The sequence below is a fragment of the Theropithecus gelada genome, unplaced genomic scaffold (assembly GCF_003255815.1).
Source record: "Theropithecus gelada isolate Dixy unplaced genomic scaffold, Tgel_1.0 HiC_scaffold_15883, whole genome shotgun sequence".
In the NCBI taxonomy this organism is placed as follows: Eukaryota; Metazoa; Chordata; class Mammalia; order Primates; family Cercopithecidae; genus Theropithecus; species Theropithecus gelada.
This window is the reverse complement of record NW_020257640.1, coordinates 3,699,597-3,721,782: the sequence shown is the minus strand read 5'-3', so window position 1 is coordinate 3,721,782 and position 22,186 is coordinate 3,699,597. Positions and strand designations below refer to the sequence as shown.

General features: G+C 39.0%; 1 protein-coding gene across 3 annotated transcripts in view; it reads right to left on the bottom strand.

Annotated features, from left to right (window-relative positions):
• LOC112617111 (UPF0538 protein C2orf76 homolog) overlaps positions 1–22,186 on the bottom strand; it is a 57,517-nt gene that overhangs the window by 25,246 nt on the left and 10,085 nt on the right. For 2 of the 3 annotated variants that reach the window (XM_025373828.1, XM_025373830.1), the window contains exon 2: positions 12,590–12,734. In XM_025373828.1, coding sequence (XP_025229613.1) covers positions 12,590–12,722 — 133 coding nt within the window. In that variant the 5' untranslated portion in view covers positions 12,723–12,734. Of the gene's footprint in view, positions 1–12,589; positions 12,735–12,922; positions 13,126–22,186 lie in introns of all 3 variants that reach the window. The other variant, XM_025373829.1, reaches the window with a different exon arrangement.

Sequence of the window (22,186 nt, the reverse complement as noted above, 5' to 3'; positions counted from 1 at the left end):
ATAAAATTTAAAATTTTTTTTTTTTTTTTTTTTTTTTTTTTTTTTTTTTTTGGTGGAACCAGCATTGCATTCTTAGGATAACCCTACATGGTCATTGATACAATCTGGATGTTTTGTCCCCTCCAAATCTCATATTGACATGTAACCTCCAATGTTGGCGATGGGCCTAGTGAGAGGTGTTTTGGTCACAGGGGCAGATCCTTCACAAATGGGTTGGTGCTCTCCATGCTGTAATGGGTGAGTTCCTCCTCTATTACGAGTTCCTTCGTTCACATGAGATCCGGTTGTTAAAAAGAGCCTGACATCTTCTCCCTCTCTCTCTCTCTTGCTTCCTCTCTCATGTGACATGCTATGTGGCATGTTGACTTCCCTTTGCCTTCCGCCATGGTAGTAAGCTTCCTGAGGCCTTCACCAGAAGCACATGCCAGCACTAGGCTTTGTGTGTGGCTTGCAGAACCGACAGTCATAATGTATTATCCTTTTTAATATTTTTGGATTTGATTTACTAAAGTTTGGGCAAGAATTTTTACATCTCCATTCATGACGGATATTGGCTGGTAGCTTTATTTTCTTCCAACAACTTTCTCTGGTTTGGTATCAGGGTAAGGATGACCTCAGAGAATGAGCTGAAAAACATTCCCCCCTCCTTTTCTTTTTTCTTAAGAGACGGCATCTCACTATGTTGCTCAGGTTGTTCTCAAACTTCTGGCCTCAAGAGAACCTCCTGCCTCAGCCTCCTAAACAGCTGGGATTATAGGGAAGAACTATTGTGCCTGGCTCCCATCCTTCTTCTGGAAGAATCTCTGCAGAACTGAGATTATTTCTTCCTTAAAAATATGGTAGAATGTACCAGTGAAGCCATCTGGGCCTGGAGTTTTCTTTGTGGAAGTGTTTTTTAACCATAATTCCTTTTAAAATACAGAGTTGTTCTGGCTGTTTCTTTTTTAGTCAGCTTTGATAGTTTGGCTCTTTCAAGCAATTTGTCTACTTTATCTAGGATAATGTATTTATTAGCATTAAACTGTTAAGAATATTCCCTTATTCTTTTCATATCTGTAGAAAGTCTGTAGTGATATGACAACTCTCACTCCTGATACTGGTAACTTGTATCTTCTCTATTTCCTGATCAGTCTGGCTAGAGCTTCCTCAATTTTACTGATCTCAAAGAACCAACTTTGACAACTGTCATTGATTTTCTCTATGGTTTTTCTATTTTCTGCTGCAGTCATTATTATTTCTTTTATTCTGATTATTTTAGGTTTCATTTGCTTTTCTGTTTCTAGTTTCTTAACATAGAGACTGAAATCATTGATTTGAAACCTTTTTTAATATTTAAGTGTTTTAGTACTATAGACTTTCTTTTAAATACTATTTTTTACATGCATCCCACAAAATTTGAAAAGTTGTATATTCATTTCCATTCAGTTCAAAATACTTTCCCTTTTGATCTCTGCTTTGACCCTTAGGCTATTTAGAAGTGTGTTATTTGGTTTCCAAATATTTGGAGACTTTTCCAGAGATCTTTCTGTTACTGATTTCTAATCTAATTTCATTATGGACAGAAAACAGACACTGTCTAATTTGAATCCTTTAAAATCTATTAAGATTTGTTTTACAGCATGAAGTCTGGACTATTCATAAACACTCCATGTGCATTTGAAAGAAATGTGTAAATTCCATTATTGCTGAAAGCAAGATTCTATAAATGTCAATTCAGTTAACTGGGTTGCTAGTGTTTTTCAGTTCTCCGGATCCTTACTGATTTTCTATTTGTTCCATTCATCTATTTCTTCCTGCAGTTGTATGAGTTTTTACTTCATTTATTTTGAAATTCAGTTGTTAGGTACATCGTTATGTCCTCTCAATTGATGCCTTTATCATTATGAAGCGATAGTTTTATCCCTAGTAATATTTTGCTCTAAAATCTACTTCATCTGATACTAATATAGTCCCTCCACCTTTCTTTGGATTCATATCAGCATGGTGTAACTTTCTTATCCTTCTATTCTAACTTGATTTTTATCTTTAAAGTACACTGCTTGTAGGCAACATATAATTGGGACTTCCCATTACATGTCTGTCTTTTAATTGGGGTATTTAGACCACTTACTTTCAGTGTGATTATTGATATGGTTAAAATCTTGCTATTCCTTTAAATTTGTCCATTTGTTCTCTATTTCCTCTTTTTCTCTCTTTTTTTGGATTGTCTATTTGACAATCTTTTACGATTCCATTTTATCTCTTTTGTTAGCTCATTAGCTGTAACCCTTAGATTATGGGGTTGGGAGGCAGGAGGTGCTTTGAGGTTTACAGTAAACATCTTTATCACTGTACCTCCAAATGATACTATAGCACTTTGTAACAGCAAAAGATTTTTCCATTTCTCCTCTGCTGGCCTTCGTGCTACTGCTGTCATAAATTTCCCACAAAACCCATAATACATTGTGGTTGTGTTTCTATAAATGGTCAAATATATTTTTTAAATTTTTTTAAAATAAGAAAAAATATTTTATATTTATTGTATTTACCACTTCCAGTACTATTTGTCTGTGCGCATCCAGATTTATATCTGGTATCATTTTCCTTATGTCTGAAGAAGGCCTTCTAACATTTCTTACAGTGCAGATCTCCAGGTGATGAACTCTTTCAGCTTTGGTATATCTGAAAACATCTTCATGTTGGCTTCATTCCTTAACTGCCTTAAAGAAGTTACTCCAGGCCGGGCGTGGTGGCTCACATCTGTAATCTCAGCACTTTGGGAGGCTGAGGCAGGTGGATCACTTGAGGTCAGGAGTTCGAGACCAGCCTGGCCAGCATGATGAAACCCCATCTCTACTAAAAATACGAAAAGAATTAGCTGAGCATGGTGGCACATGCCTGTAGTCCCAGCTACTTGGGCAGCTGAGGCAAGAGAATCGCTTGAACCTGGGAGGCAGAGGTTGTAGTGAGCCAAGATCGTGCCACTGCACTTCAGCCTGGGCGACAGAGCAAGACTCCATCTCAAACAAAAAAAAAAAGTTAATCCAGTATCTTCTCTCTGGCACGCATTGATTCTGATGAGAAGTCAGCTGTCAATTTCATCTTTGTTCCTTTTTATGTAATGTGTTCTTTTTTCTCTTGCTGCTTTTAAGATTTTTTTTCTTTATCACCAGTTAAGCAGTTAGACTATGGTATACATTGGTGTGGCTTTCTTCATGTTTCTTTTGGTTGGGATTTGTTGAACTGCTTGGAATTGTGAGTCTCTAGTTTTTATCATATTTGTAAAATTTTCAACCATTATTTCTTCAAATATATCGTCTGTCCCCCATCCCCCTCTCCTTCACCATCTCCAATTACACGTATATTTGGCTACCAGAAGTTGTCCCATACCTCCCCACTGCTTTATTTTTTCCAGTCTTTTTCTGTGTTTCATCTTAGATTGTTTTATTGCTAAGTTTTCAAGTTGACTAACCTTTTCTCCTGCAGCATCTAATCTGCAGGCTAATCCTGTCCAGTGTATACCCATCTCAGACACTATTTTCAATTCAGGTATTTTTAAATATCTTCCATTGCCAACATGCTCAATCTTTCCTCTAGCTTCTTGAACAGTTGCAATATGGTTATAATTATCTCTGTCATCTTTGCTGACTAATTTTATCACCTGCAATATTTCTGGGTTGGTTTCCACTGATTTTTTTTTTTTTTTTCTGTTCATTATGGATCATATTTTTTGCTTCTTTGCATGCCTGGTAAGTTCTGATTTGATGCTAGACACTGTAAATTTTATCTTGTTGGGTGCTAGATATTTCTGTATTCCTGTAAGCTTTCTTGAGCTTTCTTCTGGGACACAGTTAAATTACTTGGAAACAATGTGATCCTTTCACGTTGTGCTTCTGAACTTTGTTAGGTGGGACCAGGGCAGAATTCAGTCTACAGCTAATTTTGCTCTACTACTGCAGCAACACCCTTCTGGATACTCTGCCCGACAGCCTGTGAATAACAAGGTTTCCGCTCCAACAGGTGGAATAAAATCTATTCCCAGCCCTGTAGGCGCTCCGAGCATTTCTCATTCTACTACTTTTAAGTGGTTCTTTCCCAGGTTTCCAGTGGTTTCTTTACTTGCTTGCACTGATCCATACACAACTGAAGACTCACACTCTGCACATCTTCAAAGTTCCTCTGCAAATCTTCAGAGCTCCCCATCTCTCTGTACAGCTCTCTATGTTCCTGTACTCTGCCCTGTGAACTCTCCAGGCTCCACTCCAGACTGCCAGCTCTGACTCCTAAACTCATGGAACCCACCAGCTTTGGCTGAATTCCCTCTCTCCGCCCTGTGGCCTGGAAAGTGGCGCAATCATAGGGGTCACCTTGCCTGTTTCCCCGATCCCAGGGAAATGATTGTTTTATATATTATATATAGTTTTTTTAGTTGTTTAATATAGAAGAGCAAGCCTGGTCCCCTGGTCCCACTCCATCTTGGCTGAAAGCAAAAGTCTATGACATATCTATTATATTCTGAAAATTATTTCCCACTTTGCACTGAGTTATTCTTTCATTTTATGTTTTCCCACCTTTGAACTTAAGACTTCTGAATGTTGCAAAAACTAATTTAATATTTCATTAATAGAAAGGAAGGTCACGAGAAGGTAACCAGTAACTTTTCTCACACCATTAAGTCTCCATAAAAAAAAATCAGTGGAAAAATTTAGGCAACTTAACAAATATACTACTGAAAATTAGGATGCCCCAGGGGAGTCTGAAATGTTAAAACACACATTTCAATACAAAAATCAATAAAGTCTAGAAAACCACTGAAATATCAATAGGCAATAAAATAATTCTTTGCCTTACAGTTTTAAAGGCTCTAAAAATAGAAGTGGTACAATCTGTAACTTATTGGATGCTAGATCTACATTAGAAGACCTTTGAGAAAGCATAAACACCTAAAGGAAAAAAAATAAAACTAAACCAATGACTAATCTATATGGACAAAGAATACCAAACACCTAGTAATCAAAACTATGCACCAACATTCAAACCTGATAAGGTATCTTTATCAGATATGATAGTAAGATTCCAAGGTTAAGCTATATTAAGATGCTTTTTACTTTAATTATAAAATAATCTAAATTATAGAAAAGCACAGAGTAGAACAAAAAAATTCATTTAACCCACCAACCAGATTTTACAAATGTTAACATGTAGTCATATTACTATAGATCCTTTACTATTTTTTTTAACTAAGTAGAACAATCTGGAAACAGCTGAAACCTTTCTATCTTTCCCCAGTCCCACTATTACTGCCTTCCTAGAAGAAGCCACCTGCCATCCCTAGGTTAGCATACCCGCTCTGTTGTTATACTCTCATTCCAAAGATTAATAGCCGGAGATGATAAAAATAGTTTTGTTTTGTTTTGTTTGAGCAGGGTCTTTCTCTGTTGCCCAGGCTGGAGTGCAGTGGCACAATCATGGCTCACTGCAGCCTCGACCACCCGGGCTGAAGCAATCCTCCCATCTCAGCCTCTCAAATAGCTCGGCTACAGGCAGGCACCACCAGGCCAGGCCAACGTTTTTAAATTTTTAGTACAGATGAGGGTCTTGCTCTGTTACTCAGACTGGTCTCAAACTCCTGCGCTCAAGCCATCCTCCCGCTTTGGCCCCTCAAAGTGCTGGGATTACGGTGTAAGCCACCATGCCAGGCCATGTATGATTTTGTGTATTAAAATTATAGAGTTAATTACTTAAAGAATCTGCAGTACATCCTGTAGTAGAGTAGTAAAAACAAGAAAGCATTGCCTTAACAATATGTTGAAGGAACTGCCTCACGTGATAAGGCAATAATACGTTACGACTGTGCTGCAGTCAAATTATTGCATTCCTTTCGAAAAAAGAGAGGCTTCAAGGGAGTGTTTCTTTACAGAAGAGTGCCAGATAATACATGTAGAGAGAATCACAGAATTGGAAAAATCACAGTTTTTCAACCACCAATGATTCAGATAAGGATCATCAATAAATGCTAAAACCATTAGAAACAAGATACGTAAACGGTCTCAACGTTTATCACTCCATAGACTACTTATAAATCAGAAAGATACCTTTACACCAGGAAAATCTGGTGGATGGCACCTTTAGCCAAAGGATTTAAATCTGCATCACCAATGAAGGGATAAACTGACATTCAGTGTTCCCTGATGTGATACAAGGAAGAATCACCTACATCAAGGCCAGCAAACTATTTTGGAAGGCCAGCGAGTCAGCATTTCAGGCTTTGTGGGCGAGTCTCCATCTCTTTGACAGTGTCTGTCACAACCATTCAACTCTACCACTAAAGCACAAAAGTGGTACATATATGGTCCACAGACTGTAGTTTGTTAACCCCTGACCTACACGGTATTCTTGCCATAACTGCTTAACCTGAATCTAATCATGAGAAAACAATCTAGACAAATGCAAATTATGTAACATTCTATAAGACACTGGCCTAAATTTTTCTTTAAAAATTAATATAATCAAAAACGAAAGACGGTGGGGGACTGTTCCAGATTAATGGAGATTAGAAAGACATGACTTGTCACAAAAAGACATGAAGGACCCTTCAATGCATGTTCAATGCATGTTTCTTTTTTTTTTTTTTTAAATACAGATGGGGTCATACTGTGCTGTCCAGTCTGGTCTCAAATTCCCAGGCTCAAGTGATCCTCCTACCTCCACCTTCCAAAGTGTTGGTATTACAGGCATGAGCCACTGTGCCTGACCCCTTCAATGTATATTTCTAAGTAAAAGAAGCCATTCTGAAAAGTCTACATACTGTATGATTCCAATTCAGTGACATTCTGGAAAATATACAGAGATAAGAAAAAAATCAGTAGTTGCCAAGGGTACGGCATGGGGAGGGAGAGGATAACGAAGTGAAGCACAGCGGATATTTTAGGCAGTGAAACTATTCTGTACGGCACTGTAACGGTGCTGCATGACATTACCCTTTTGTCAAAAACCCAAAGAACTTTGTAGCACAAAGAGTGAACCTCAATGTATGCAAAGTTAAAAAAAAAAAAAAAAAAAAAAGGTCGGGCGCAGCAACTCATACCTATAATGCCAGCACTTTGGGAGGCTGAGGCGGGCAGACTGCCTGAGTCCAGGAGTTTTGAGACCAGCCTGGGCTACATGGTAAAACCCCGTCTCTAGTAAAAATAAAAAATAAAATAAAATAAATAAATAAAAATAAAAATTGGCCAGGCATGGTGGCATGCATCAGTAGTCCTAGTTGCTAGGAGGCTATGGTGGGACAATCACCTGAGCCCAAGAGGTTGAGGCTGCAGCGAGCCGAGATGATGCCACTGCACTCCAGCCTGGGCAACTGGAGTGAGACCCTTTCTCAAAAAAAATTTTTAAAAAAATTATTTCAGAAGTCAGGGGATCCCAGGAAAGAATGCAGGTGACAAGAGAATCTAATCTATCTGTACTACAAAAGCTACAACAACCTTACTGAAGGGAGTAGAAAAAAAAGTGCTGACCTAAATAACTCTGGCAATGAACAGATTTTGTAAGACTACAGTGCTTATGGCGAAAGGACACAAAAGGACTGTATCTAACTGACATCAAGTGCTTCCCATGGGGATACACTGCTATACCTGCATGCTAGAATTAAACAATTAAATAAATGGATAGCAGATGGTGGGACCAAGTTTCTCACTGTTGGTGTGGGAATTAACAGATAAGCAAGGAGAGGAAGCTAGAATGAACCATAGGGTAATGGATCAGAGATGGAAAGATCAGTAAGAATTCATGTTTAACATATTTACATATAGATCGTTACATATAAAAATATTTATACATATGTACATATGCAGAGGTTAATATAGACACATATGTTTCTTTGCCTGATCAGCTGAGACAGTTTAAAATGACACTCCTTGGTCTTTAGATATCTACCATAGAAAAAAGAAAGAAAGAAATAACACTCTAGTAGCAATGAACACATCTACTACCTAGATCCTGGTTTCTAACACCATTTTCTACCAAAAAAGAACCGAGACTCTTTGGAAATAAAGCTGATTCTAGGAACAGGACATGTACAAGACAAGTCTGGAGCATCCTATAGTACCAGAAAGAAAAAGTACTGAACACGTGCACCCATGCACACTGAGGGCGTGTGTCAGAGGAGCACAGGAAGCAACTGAAAGAGCTCCCAAAGCTAGCATAATCTGAGCAACAAAGTCAAGTCTGCCACACAGAACTCCAAAGGATTTTTGTACATATTTTATTCTAAAGGAAGGGGAGCATAACCCCCGAGTGTTTAACTGTGGGTATGAATTCCTTCTGAAAAGTATAATTTGAAAAGGAAAGGAAAAGAAGAGTAACTTTACAGTGGAGCAACTTGACATGACTTCTGCCACTTAATCAAGGTCAACATCAATAATCCTAAATCATGTGGAAAGCGTACACCTCTGATACGATCCGATAAAATCACTCTGTGCCTCTGTGACCTTCCTCTCAAAACCCCATAAGCCCAGTCTAACCATGAGAAAAACATCAGACTGAACTGGAAGGTTGGACAGAGCTTCCACAGTGTTCTTTTTCATAGTTGGGATGACTTTACATTTGGAAACCAGATCTGAAGTATTAGTAAGAATCGAAATGCTTGCAAATTAAGAATAATTAAAATAATTTTATGTTATCTAGATAATTGGTTTGTCCAGTATTCTGAACCTAAAAAATACAGTCATCCATAGATGGTAATATATTATGATACCTCTATGATCATAGTATCTGGTTAATATCCATTTCCCAGGCCCCGGGTGTGGTGGCTCATGCCTGTAATCCCAGTACTTTGGGAGGCTGAGGCAGACGGATCACTTGAGATCAGAAGTTTGAGACCAGTCTGCCAACATGGTGAAACCCCATCTCTACTAAAAATTCAAAATTAGCCAGGCATAGCGGCACACACCTGTAATCCCAGCTACTCAGGAGGCTGAGGCAGGAGAATCGCTTCAACTTAGGAGGCAGAGGTTGTTAGCCGAGACCACACCACTGCACTCCAGTCTGGGCAACAGAGCGAGACTATGTCTCTATATTAAATAAATAAATAAAGTTCTCATACATCAGCAATAGGTTTATTATATTTATATGTAAATATATACATTTATATTTATTGTATTTACACGACTTAAGGTTTTGATGACCTGATGCTCTAGGCCCGTGATTCTCAATGGGGAATGAATAAAATTTAACCAAAACTTTTTGGCTGAGGAGAAAATACAAAGAATGATGGCAGGTAACTAGGTTAACCTGTGGATGGCAAAATGTGACTACAAAAGAAAAGAACATTTAGAAAGCCTTGGGGAGGGAGGAGGATCGAAAAATAAAATTTAATTTAAAAAGAAAGGGAGGCAATAAAGTATGTAAAATAACTCCAAGAGATCTTTCTTCACAATGACCATTTCTGTAACTGTACAAAATTCCCTATGCCACTGCCAAACAATCTCGCTAGCACTCAGCATTCAAAATACTAGAGCAAGATGAACTAAATTCAAAGACCCTTTTGACACAGAGTCCATCCATTTATTTCAGAGATCCCACTCAAGCAAGTGAGGCAGTAGAGAAGAATAAAGAAGCAATTTAGTGCAGAGTTTAGTAAGAGTACATGTTTGATAGTTAGTATGCCTGGGTTGATTTGCAGCTTTGCCTTTTACTACCCATGCAACATCAGGAAAGTTTTATTTATTTATTTATTTATTTTGAGGCATAATCTTGCTCTGTGGCCCAGACTAGAGTGCAGTAGTGCAATCAAAGCTCACTGCAGCCTAAACTTCCTGGGCTCAAGCGATCTTCCCACCTCAGTCTCCTGAGTGCTGGCACTACAGATGTATGCCCCCATGCCCAGCTAGTTTTTGTTTTGTTTTTTTTGTTTTTGATTTTTGGAGAGACAGGGTCTTGCTATATGGCCCCGGCTGGCCTCAAGCTCCTGGGCCCAAGTGATCCTCCTGCCTTGGCCTCACAAATTGCTGGGATTACAGACATGAGCCACTGCAGGTGGCCAAGCAAGCTTCTTAAACCCTCTGTTCCTTAGTTTCTTCACCTGTAAAATGGTTCCAACTTTAGAGGGATGCTGTGAGGATGAAATGAGATAACCTAGGTAAAATTCTTAATATAGTACCTGATACATAGTAATGTTTGCTATCATTATTATTATTACACATTTCAAAAATCCCTCACTATCAAACTATTTGGTCTTCGTTATGTACACAATTCATAAAAGGCAAATATGTGGCCCATCAACCTTTCAGAGTTCCATAGTACCTCAAATCAGATGACAAAGGCTTGGACACTGAGCCCACAACGCAAAAAAGCCTGTACCCCCAAAGTTCACCTTTTACTCAGTGGAACACATTTCCTTAAGTGCACAACTGAAACAAGCAGTGGCTGTTATTCCCACTGCAGATGAAAGGTGTGAGGAGGCGGGTCTGCGCATCTCACTGTGACCAGTACCACTGCTCTGCTGGGGAAGGCATCGTGGTACCTGGGAAGAAAAGAACACCATGACCCTGGGACAGAGACATCTTCCCCTGCCACTGCAGCAGCTTGAAAACACATCTTATTCTCAAGGACTTCAAGAACCTAGTCTGCACTGTACAAAGAACATCACAGCACTTGCTATATCAACATTAAGAAACACCACAACCCATAATACACATAAAGATTATAAATAAAAAGTAGGGATTTGTTTCTATTTCAAACTCTGACTATGCTTTGGATAACGACCTCTCAAAAGCAAGACACTGTCAGAGACCAGGAAGTGGCCCTCAAAATACGCCTCTTTAGCTAAGGATTTTTTTTTTAGCTAAGGGCAATTAAGCAGCAGCAGATGCAGGAAAGCTCTCAGCCCTCCCTCTGTTTGCCTAACATCAGGACATATAATAGATTTACAAAGACAAAAGGTATCCTGCCCACCTCTCTACCAGGGAAAATAAAGGTTAGCCACTGAAGACAACTTTAGACCCTTATCAGTCTAGAGATGGCACAACAGAATCCACATTAACGAGCTTTACTATCTATTGGTTATTCACCTTCCCACAGGTTGTCACCCTGAGAGATTCAGAGTTCATTTCTTTTGTCTTGTCACTTCTCTAAAATTTTACTCTTCTTTGTTGAGGATGCTACCTTATCTGAGGGAGTGAGGAGAATGAGAGAGAAAGGGGAAGAGGAGAGAGGGGAGGGAGTGAGGAGAATGAGAGAGAACGGGGGAGAGGAGACAGGGGAGGGAGTGAGGAGAATGAGAGAGAACGGGGGAGAGAGGGGAGGGAGTGAGGAGAATGAAAGAGAACGGGGAAGAGGAGAGAGGGGAGGGAGTGAGGAGAATTGTTTCAAGGTGAGCAGGTCTATGTGAACCTACCCCAGAAAGTCCGAGGAAGCTGAGGGGCTGAAGAAAGAGGCTGACACATTCAGTTTCTTAGAAAGACATATTGAATAGGAACTTACAAACAGAAGCCATGTCTGTGTCTCAGGCTTCGGCAGGACAGGACAATGGATCCACACACCATTATCCCCCAGACCCAGGGCTTATACCATAGGAAAGGGTGATCTAAAGGGATGTGCAGGGCAAGCAAAGCACAGTAACATCAAGGTTGTTTGACCTAAGGTCAGGATTTATAGTAAGTACCTGTTCTTACACAAGGAACAGTAGATAACCTGGAAATCTTAGAGGCATCTCGAAACTGGGGCTAATGAGAAGTCAATATGGCAGATCAGCATCCAAGATGGAGTTGCTCTGGCCTCCACAGGAATAAAACAAACATAACAAAATGTTCACACAGGGAATCTGTGTGAAGAGCATCCAGGAATTCTTTGTCCTGTTCCTGCAACTTGTCTATGACTCTGAAATCACGTCAAAGTAAAAAAAAAATTACATTGGACATACAGCAATATTATTTGTCAAAACCAATGGAACTATACAAGAAATCTGCAGATTGCACCATATATAAATAACACTTCAATTAAAATAATAAAACCTTATTTTAGATGTTTTCTCAAAGGTCGATGATTAGAAACTTCAATAATTAAAAACAGAGAAGAGAAACCCATTGAGAACATAACAGAATGAAGACTAACTTCATGCATACTTTTAGTTTGAAACAATAAACTAGCACCACCGTTTCTGTGTCTGTGACCACAATTATCAGCAGTTCTCATGACTTCCTGCTGTACGGCCCCCGCTCCCCTCCCGCCACGCTTCCCCATGTGATCACCCCACACCCCCTGTGCTCAGCTGGGTACCACAATCAGCTACACTGCACTCCCTTGCTAATCAACCTCCAAATACATAAGCCCATTAACAACAAACCTAGATATTGCCTTTTTTTAATTAAAAAAAAAAAAGCTAAAAATGACGGTCACAATCCCTCATGAGGACACAGACTATTCAGTGAGAATCCTTGAGGGAGGCCCTCTGCAGATACCAGGGCCCAGAATAGGGGCTCACCCAGCACCTGGCTTAGAACCCAGGTTAATCTTTCAAAGTACTTTAGGATTTGTTAAAGATTATATTATTAATGTCATAGTCAGCTATTTTTAAAAAATACTAGTAAAACAAAGTGGCTTTCACATCTCATACCTTGCTTTAGAAATACGATAAATTCCTTTACAGTTTGGTCCAAATTCACTCCATGATACACTATAGGTTTGAAATTGCGATGCTCAAAGGAACGGATGAGGCGAACTGTGATGGTCACTTCTTCAGGAGCCATGTGAGGAAATTCCTGTGGCGAGAGACACGAGAACTGTCTGAATGAAGCCAGCTCACAGCTGTCTACCAGCACCTAGCCTGCATCTCTATCATCAGCTCTCTGGCACCAGCCCCCTCTTCCACGCTGCATGATGACTGACAGAGTTCCCAAACAGAAGCCAGGTTCCAGAGTCCCCAGAAGGGTCGAGTGATTATGCCCACCTATCCACTGCAATCCTGGACGGCTCTGTCACAGACACAGATGTTCTAACCAGCAGAAAACTGACAGGGTACAGAAAATGAACCAGAGTAACACAGGGGCGTGTGTATGTGTGGAAGCAGAGAAGCAGAATGGCCAAACCCAAACACATGGCAAACAGACGTCTATTGTGGGTACCCTATGTCAGTGGGCCCCTCAGTTGGCCCTGAGATGGAAGCACATTTATATTAGAATCAACTATCAACAGACAGCATTTCAATCTCATAAATGCTGCCAGATTTCAGGGCTGATTTAATTATATATGATGGTGTACCCGTCTTTCACATTACTAAAGTTCAGTATATATATTTCATCCTAAAACTAAGTACTAGGCACATGTGCCAGGTCTTAATGTTATCTCATTTAATTCATTCAATTCTCTCACCAAACCATGAAGCATTTTGCCTCATGCTTTAGTGAGAGAATTAAGTGAGATAATATTTTAAAGATGAGAAGATTGACTTGGAGAGATTGCATCAACTGCCCCAAATCATAAAGCTGGCAAATAATGGAGTCAGGATTCAAGCATCAATTTAATTCCAAAGTCCATGCTTTCTAATACACGCACGCACACACACATACATACACACACACACCCAAATTGGAAAACCACCCCAAATTATTTCCTCCAAAAAAATTTCTGCACAGTTGCCAATGTTTTTTTCCATGCTTAAAAAATATTTTTGTTTTGAAGTATCTTAAGCAAACAGTTTTAAAAAAAGAACCTGCTACACTATCCTGTCAAATCTTAACATTCTGATGCAACTGCATCAACTTTTAGGAAGAAAACACATCAGAAGTCCCGTGTACCCTCCCCAATTCCACCAGCATTTCCTGCCCTGGGACGACAGAGCAGTGACTCACACACACCATTCCAATACATAATTTTACACTCTAATTCGTATCATTTGAATCTACAGAAAATAGACTATTATGCGCAGCAATAACAACACTTTCTATATATATTTTTTAACTTTGTTTTGTTTTGTTTGAGACAGGGTCTCACTCTGTCACCCAGGCTGGTCTCCAACTCCTGAGCTCAAGTGATCCTCCTGCCTTAGCCTCTGAAAGTGCTGGGATTATAGGTGTGAGCCACCATGCCCAGCAACACTTTCTGTTATATATCAACAATGCTTACATGCCAGATACTATTCTAAGTGCTTAGCACTCATTCTATCATCGACTGCCCACTCACCTCCAATCACCCTGTGAGGTTGGTAAGATCATCTCATACAGAAAAAGTGAAACACAAATAGGCTGAAGTACTGTGCCCACAGATACACAGCATGGTTAACTTTAATACATGGTGTATCATATGTAGCTTCCACAAGCCTTTCAGCATCGCTTTTCATTTATCTGTGTTGAAAGATGTAACTCTAACTCTCACATTCACTTTCTGAAGTATCAAAAACCCATTTGTTTTAAAGATACAAGCAGGGCGTAGTTCTATCTAGTAATACCTACTTTGTGCTACTTACAACTTTGCATGTAACTTTAAACCATAATATACAGTAAGAGTAAGTATTAGAAAAAAAAATACCTGTAATACTGATAAATGTAAGGAAAGCTATAGGACCTCACTAGTAGTCAGGGAAATTCAAAATAACAATGAGACATATCACTCGTCTAACTGATAAATTACAAAGTCTAACAATACCTCCTACTGGCAAGGGTAGAGAACAATGAAAACCTCATCAGTGACAGCAGGCACTTAAAGGAGCAGTACTTTTGGAGACAATTAGGCAATCTTTAGTAAAACTGAAGATACACATACCTTTTGATCCTACAATTTCATTCATACATAGGTACCCTAAGGAATCTGACAAGGAGGAACCATAAAATATTAATAGCAGTGTCATTTTTTAACTGCAAAAACTGGAAACAACTGTCCATCAATGGCAGAACAGATAAGAAAAGGATGGGGTACTCATACGATGAAATATGACAAGCAATCGAAATGAATGGATTGGAACTACAAGCATCAACATGGATAAATCTCAAAAATACTACCATGAGTGGAAAAAAGCAAGTTGCAGAAGAATCAGAGCATCCCGTACTATCATTTATACAAAGTTCATAAACATAGTCTTTATTTTGTTTCATACGAGACAATTAGTCAGGCACGGTGGCTCACCCCTGTAATACCTGCACTTTGGGAGGCTGAGGCGGAAGGATGGTTTGAAGTCAGGAGTTCGAGACCATCCTGGCCAATATGGTGAAACCCAGCCTCTAATAAAAATACAAAAATTAGCCAGGCATGGTGGCGGGTGCCTGAAATCCCAGCTACTCAGGAGGCTGAGGCAGGCAGGAGAATCTCTTGAACCCGGGAGACGGAGGCTGCCGTGATCGGAGATCGTGCCACTGCACTCCAGCCTGGGTGCCAAAGCAAGACTCGGTCTCAAAAAAAAAAAAAGAAAGAAAAAAAGAAAAAAGAAAGGAGACAATCACCTGAGGTGTAGGAAGAATTATGTACTTGGGAAGTAATAAATTGGGGCTTCAATTATATTAGTAACATTTTATATCTTAAGCAGATGTTAGGTATATGGCTTTTTGTTTGTTTGTTTTGAGACAGAGTCTCACTCTGTCGCCAGGCTGGAGTGTGGTGGCGCCATCTTGGCTCATCACAACCTCCCTCTCCGGGGTTCAAGCAACTCTCCTGCCTCAGCCTCGTGAGCAGCTGGGACTACAGGTGGGACTACAGCCACCACGCCTGGCTAATTTTTGTATTTTTAGTAGAGATGGGGTTTCACCATGTTGGCCAGGCTGGTCTCGAACTCCTGACCTCGGGTGATCCGCCTGGCTCGGCCTCCCAAAGTATATCATTCTTTATGTCTTTTACTACGTCTGGGATATTTTATAACACACACAAGCAAGTCACATTAATTTGGCCTGGAAAGTCTCTCTGAATCTTATAAGCATGTTTTGTGGTTAATTAGTTTAACAAATCTTTTCACAATTTCAATATTAGTTACTTCACTATTTCTTATTAAATCTGGCTTACAATGCTTCTCTGAAAATCTGATCCCAGAATCTATCACATAATAGCAGTTCAGCAAACATCTACAAAATTAAAATTTTAAATATACTGAAGTACTCAATAAGGAATAGCTCCTGAGAAAGAGACATATAGAAGCCTCTTGTATTTCAGAAGCAGTGTTGACAGGTTTGCTAAAGCTATGACCACGTCTCCCTCTTCTCACCCCCCAAAACAACAAAAAAGCCCTCCCAAACACACATATATGCACACACCTACACACACACACACACACACACACACACACACACAGGGAAGCCCTATAATGCAGCCCAGTGTCCCTAAGAGCCTAGAGTTGGACAGATTTAACTATTTAACTTAAAGATCAACTCTGCTTCTTAGCTGTGTTATAAAATAAGAAATCCTTGAAAAGCTGTTCCATGTTAGCCAGGCGTAGTCCCAGCTACTCGGGAGGCTGAGGCAGGGAGGTGGAGGTTGCAGTGAGCTGAGATTGCACCACTGCACTCCAGCCTGGGCATCAGAGTGACACTCCTTCTCAAAAAACAAACAAACAAAAAAACAAGTTGTTCCATTAGTTTAAGAAATTAACATACATTAAACACAATTCCTGGCACATCGGAGGATCTCAGTAAGTAGTAGCTGCTTTTATCATCATTATTCTATTTAGACTAAAATAGGTTTGGGTATAAAGACAGCTAAGCAGCAGATAAATATAAATTCCCAGATGTAATGAAGCGAAGGCTGGGCAGGCTGGCACTTGCATTCCTCATGAAACTGTTTTTCACAATTACAGGTTTGTTATTTTCACTTAATAAAAAGCTGCCCATATGCTGTACTTAAATAGTTGAACTTTTCCATTTAAAACCCCAAAATCTGAGTTATATCTAATTTTGGGCAACTATTGTCATTTTTCTAAAAAATGTGCTTCAATTTATACTCAGTAACAAAACAATATCAGAAGGACCATTATCTAATTTGCCTTAAGGACAGTGGGACACAGGCTTGTCTGCCTAGAGAGGATGACATACTGAAGATGCAGCTTAGAAGACTAATCTTACAGATAATAAAATCTGACATTTTTCCCAGAAGGTTTGGCCTAGTTTTTAAAAAAAAGTGAATGTGATCAATTTTAAAAAGCATTCCTCAAATGAAAAGGCAGAGAAGCCAATAAAAATAAACTTTGGGATAAATTAACAAATAATATTCAAGGACATAAAAGATTTAAATAAATGAAATGATAGACAATGTCCTTAACTACAAAGGTTCAAAGTAGTAAAGAAATCAAGTCTCCCTAAATTGACCTATGCATTGAATAAAATCCCAATCAAAATAAAAAAAGGCTGTTTGGGAATCTTGACACAAATAATTCTAAAATCCATCTAGAAGAAACTGTGACCTTTGTCAGCAAAGTCATAAAACAACAAAAAAGAAAAGAGACCAGTGACACCAACTATTAAAACACATTATAAAGCAACCGTTATACAGGAAAAAGCTTGTTTGATTTTCATAATTTTACAAAATCCAGTAACAACTATTTTAAATGCAAAATCAAGCCATAGTAATATAAACTTTGATACTGGAACAGGAATAGATGGACAAATCTGTGAAATCTAACAGATAACTCAGACTTAAGATTATAGAAAATTTAATATAAGATGAAAGTGGCATCTCAAATTAGTGAGGAAAAGATAGTTTCCTCAATAAATGGCATTGAGAAAACTAATAATGGATTTGGGGAAAAGTAATAATGGATTCTTATCTCACTCCTTATACAAAACAACCTCTCCATGAAACAAATATTTAACTATAAAATCATAAAGAGGCACCAGAAGAAAATAGGTACATATTTTTATAATCTTAAGATAGTAAAAGCTCTAAGCAAAGACAAAGCAGCAGTCATCAAGAAAAAGACTTAATAGTTGTAACAACATAAAAATGTAAAAAGAGACCAATATCCTAATATAAACAAGGATAAAGGTAATTAACAGGCAACTGGCTAAACTTAAGCCAATAATGTGAAAAGATCAGCTTTACTTCCAACTAAAGAACTGAAAGAGAAACAGATATCAATTCTGCCATAAGACTGGTATAATAAGAAAAATTAAAAACTGGCCAACCAGTGTTGGCAAGGATATGGAGAAACAAATATTTTTTATAAACTACTGGCAAGAATATAAAATGAAACAGCCTATCTGGAGGTGAGTAGGTAATCTGTATCAAAATTTTAAATTTGTCTACCCTTTGATATGGCAATTTCTTTTCTAATAATTCACCCTGAGAAGATAATCATATCAATTATTTTATAAACCCATGAGTTCATAATGACACTTTTAAAAAGCTAGTCATTCTGGAGGCTAACAGGGCACTAATTTGTTTTTCTGAAAAGTGGCTTTCCAAGTGAGGGTTGGTGGAAATAAGAAATCAAACATTTTACCCTTCCTTTCTTGTACAGACAATATTTCAGTGTTACCAAATAGCTGATGAAAAAAAGTTTCTTCTTTATAGAAGAACTACAGCTAAAAAGTACTAAAAGAATAAAATTTTTAAAATCCCAATTTACATACCTTATCAGGATGGCTAAAATAAAACACAGCAAGAGCCCCAAATGTTGGTGAGGGTGGAGAAATTCATATACATTGCTGGTAGGAATGTAAAATGGTACTAGCCAGCCTGAAAAAGAATATGGCAATTTCTCACAAAACTAGGCATACCCATTATATAACACAGTAATTGCATTCTTGGGCATTTATGCCAGAGAAACAAAAATTTACATTGACACAAAAACGTGTACATGAATGTGCACAGCATATCCATGTGTAATACCACAAAACTGGGAAACAAATCAAATGCCCTTTAACATATGAATGATCAGACAAACTGCAGTATATCCATATCATGAAATACTAGTCAGTAATAAAAATAAATTATTGATACAGGCAACAATCAGGGTGAATCTCAAGGGAATCAAACTGAATGAAAAAAGGCAGTCTCAAAAGGTTGCATACTGTATAATTCCATTTTTATGTCATTCTTGCGATGACAAAATTACAGAAATACAGAAATGAAGAATGCATTAGGGTGTTGCTAGGGGTTAAGGGAGGAGAGGGAAAGAGGTGTCTGTGGCTATTAAAGGGTAAAATGGGAGATCCTTGTGATGGAAATGTTCTGATTCTTGACTGTGGTGTTACCCATTTTTATCTACATGCGATGTAACTGCACAGAACTAAATGCATACACATGCAGGCATACACATACACACACACACACATATAAAACTAGTGAAATCTAAATGAGGTCCATTGTTTGTATCAATGTAAATTTTCTGCCTGTAAAATCGGACTATACTCAAGCAAGATGTTGCCAATGGGAGAAAGTGGATGAAGGGGAAATGGGATCTCTGTATTATTTCCTACATCTACATGTGAATCTACAATTATCTCAAAATAAAAAGATTCTAAAAATTATCATTCTGAAAACCCTAATGAAATGAGTGTAGGTGATGATCATAAAGCGGTGTTAAAACCATCAGGTAAAAGACTGATGGGAAACTTTAGCATGGGTACATCGGGGGTTGACAACACCTGAGCTTACTAATCAGTATTAATGAATGAATCAAGCCTCCAGATCTCACTCCCAGTTTATCAGCTATGATAGAGTGTGTAAGAACATGTTAAATGACACCACAAGGAGGCCATCAGCCAAGTTCAGATGGTGGAAAACTGTACTGGAAAAATGACTTGATTTCTTCAACAAATGGCATGAGAAATAAAGAGAATAGAGGAAGGCTATACATTAAAAGAGACTTAAAAGAGATAATCTCAACCAATGCAACATTTAGTCTTTGTATGGATCCTAATTTGTATAATATTAGATGATATTAGGAATTAATGTTAATTCTGTTTATATTATATTATGGTTATGTTTTTAAGTCCTTATCTTAAAAGACTGAGGAATACACAGGTGAAATGATGACCTGTATTTGCTTTCAAATACCCTAGCAGAGGAAAAACAATTATAGAAGCGTAGATTAAAAAAACATTAGTAGAGACCAAGCATGGTGGCCCATGCCTGTAATCCCAGCACTTAGGAGGCTGATGAGGCAGGAGGATCACTTAAGCGCAGGAGTTCAAGACCAGCCTGGGCAACATATCAAGACCTCATCTCTACAAAAAATGTTTTTAATTAGCTGAGTGCAATGACACACATCTATAATCCTAGCTACTTGGGAGACTGAGGCAGAAGGATCACTTGAGCCAGAAGTTTGAGGCTGCAGTGAACTATGTACTGTGCTCCACACCACTACTCTCCAGCCTGGGCAACAGGGCAAGACTCTGTCTCAAAAAAAAAAAAAAAAAAAAAAAATACTAAACCATTGTTAACTGTTGACGCTGGTTATATATGAAGACTCATATACTTTTCCATTTGTAAATGCTTGACATTTTTCCTAATAAAAACTTTTGCAAGAAGATTGTAAGTGCACAAAAGTGTACATTCAAAGATTTTCTTTCACTGAAATGTTTCTAATAGTTAACAAAATTAGAATCCAATTAAATGTCCACCAGTAAAGATACGGTTAAGTAAATTATGCCATGCAATAAAATAAAATACCCTGCAGTCATTAAAGGGTGATATGGATGTATGGATACCAACTTTGAAAGATGGCCATGACATACTAGTGAGTAAAAAAACAAGTTAGGCTGGGTGCGGTGGCTCACACCTTTAATCCCAGCACTTTGGGAGGCCAAGGCAGGTGGATCACCTGAGGTCAGGCGTTAGAGACCAGCCTGACCAACATGGTGAAACCCTGTCTCTACTAAAAATACAAAGTTAGCCAGGTGTGGTGGTGCACACCTCTAATCCCAGCTACTCGGGAGGCTGAGAAAGGAGACTCACTTAAACTCAGGAGGCAGAGGTTGCAGTGAGCCAAGATTGTGCCATTGTACTGCAGCCTGGACGACAAGAGTGAAATTCTGTCTTAAAAAAAAAGAAGTTAAAGGGCTGGGTGCTGTGGCTCACACTTGTAATGCCAGCCCTTCGGCAGGCCAAAGCGGGCAGATTGTTTGAGTCCAGGAGTTCAAGAGACCAGCCTGGGCAACGTGGTGAAACCCTATCTCTACTAAAAATACAAAAATTAGCCCATCATGGTGGCATAAGCCTGTAGTTGGGGGGCTGAGATGGGAGGATCGTTTGAGCCTGGGAGGCGGAAGTTGCCATGAGCCAAGATTGCACCACCGCACTGCAGCCTGGGAGACAAAGCCAGACCCTGTCTCAAAAAAAAAAAAAAAAAAAATTAGAAAACTGCCTGCGTATAGTATCACCGCATGTTTGTAATGTCAGTATGTTACATGTAAACATAAGCATGGAGAGATGTCCAGAAAAGCCTTTACCAAAACATTAACAGTGGCTATCTCTGAGGGCAGAAATCCAAGAGACTGTTACTTGTTTTATATACTTTTTAATATTGTTTGATGTTTTACCAATCATGTTTTTAAATTAAGCTATTTCCTGTATACTTATATTTGCACTTTTCTGATATATGTTATGCATCAACAAAAAGTTATTTTAAAAACTCAGCTATTTCCATTTCTTTTTAAGAAGGAAGAGATAACAGAACAAAGCAAACAATACCAAACTTACGAGAGTATTGGAAAGGAGGGAAGGGCTAGGAACTTAGTTATACTCCTGCTATGTACCAAGGAACACCAAATAAATCCAAACAGCATTCAGAGGCACCAGAAGCAGGTCACACGCCCAGAGGAGTCTGAACTTGTCCAGGATGGTACAAGCCCCTCGCTGCCTCTCCAGTGGTATACATCACCATCAAAATCTGCCTTTCAAATATCCCTGCAGCCACAATGACAGCTCAGTTTCCCACACCCACCAGGCTGTTGCCACACCTCTACCACACCTCTCCAGCCCAGCTTCTCTCCAAAATCCCTCTGCCCCTTGCCCTCTTTGCTTTCCCACAGAGGCTCCTTCAAGACCCAGCTCAGGGGCTATCTTCTGCAGGACACCTTTGAGCTGGGCTCCTCCTCTCCCCCAGGCTGAGCCATAGGCCCCTCTGGATGCGGCAGTACCTATCACTCCCTATTGATGTCATCTGTTTTAGAGGTCTGGCCCACAAGCTCCTTAAGGGAAAGAATGCTGTGTGGTCCGTTTTTGTAGACCCAACAGCTTGTGTAGCATGAGACACCTCAGAAGCCCCATAAATGTTCTTTTTAAAATTGTTAAC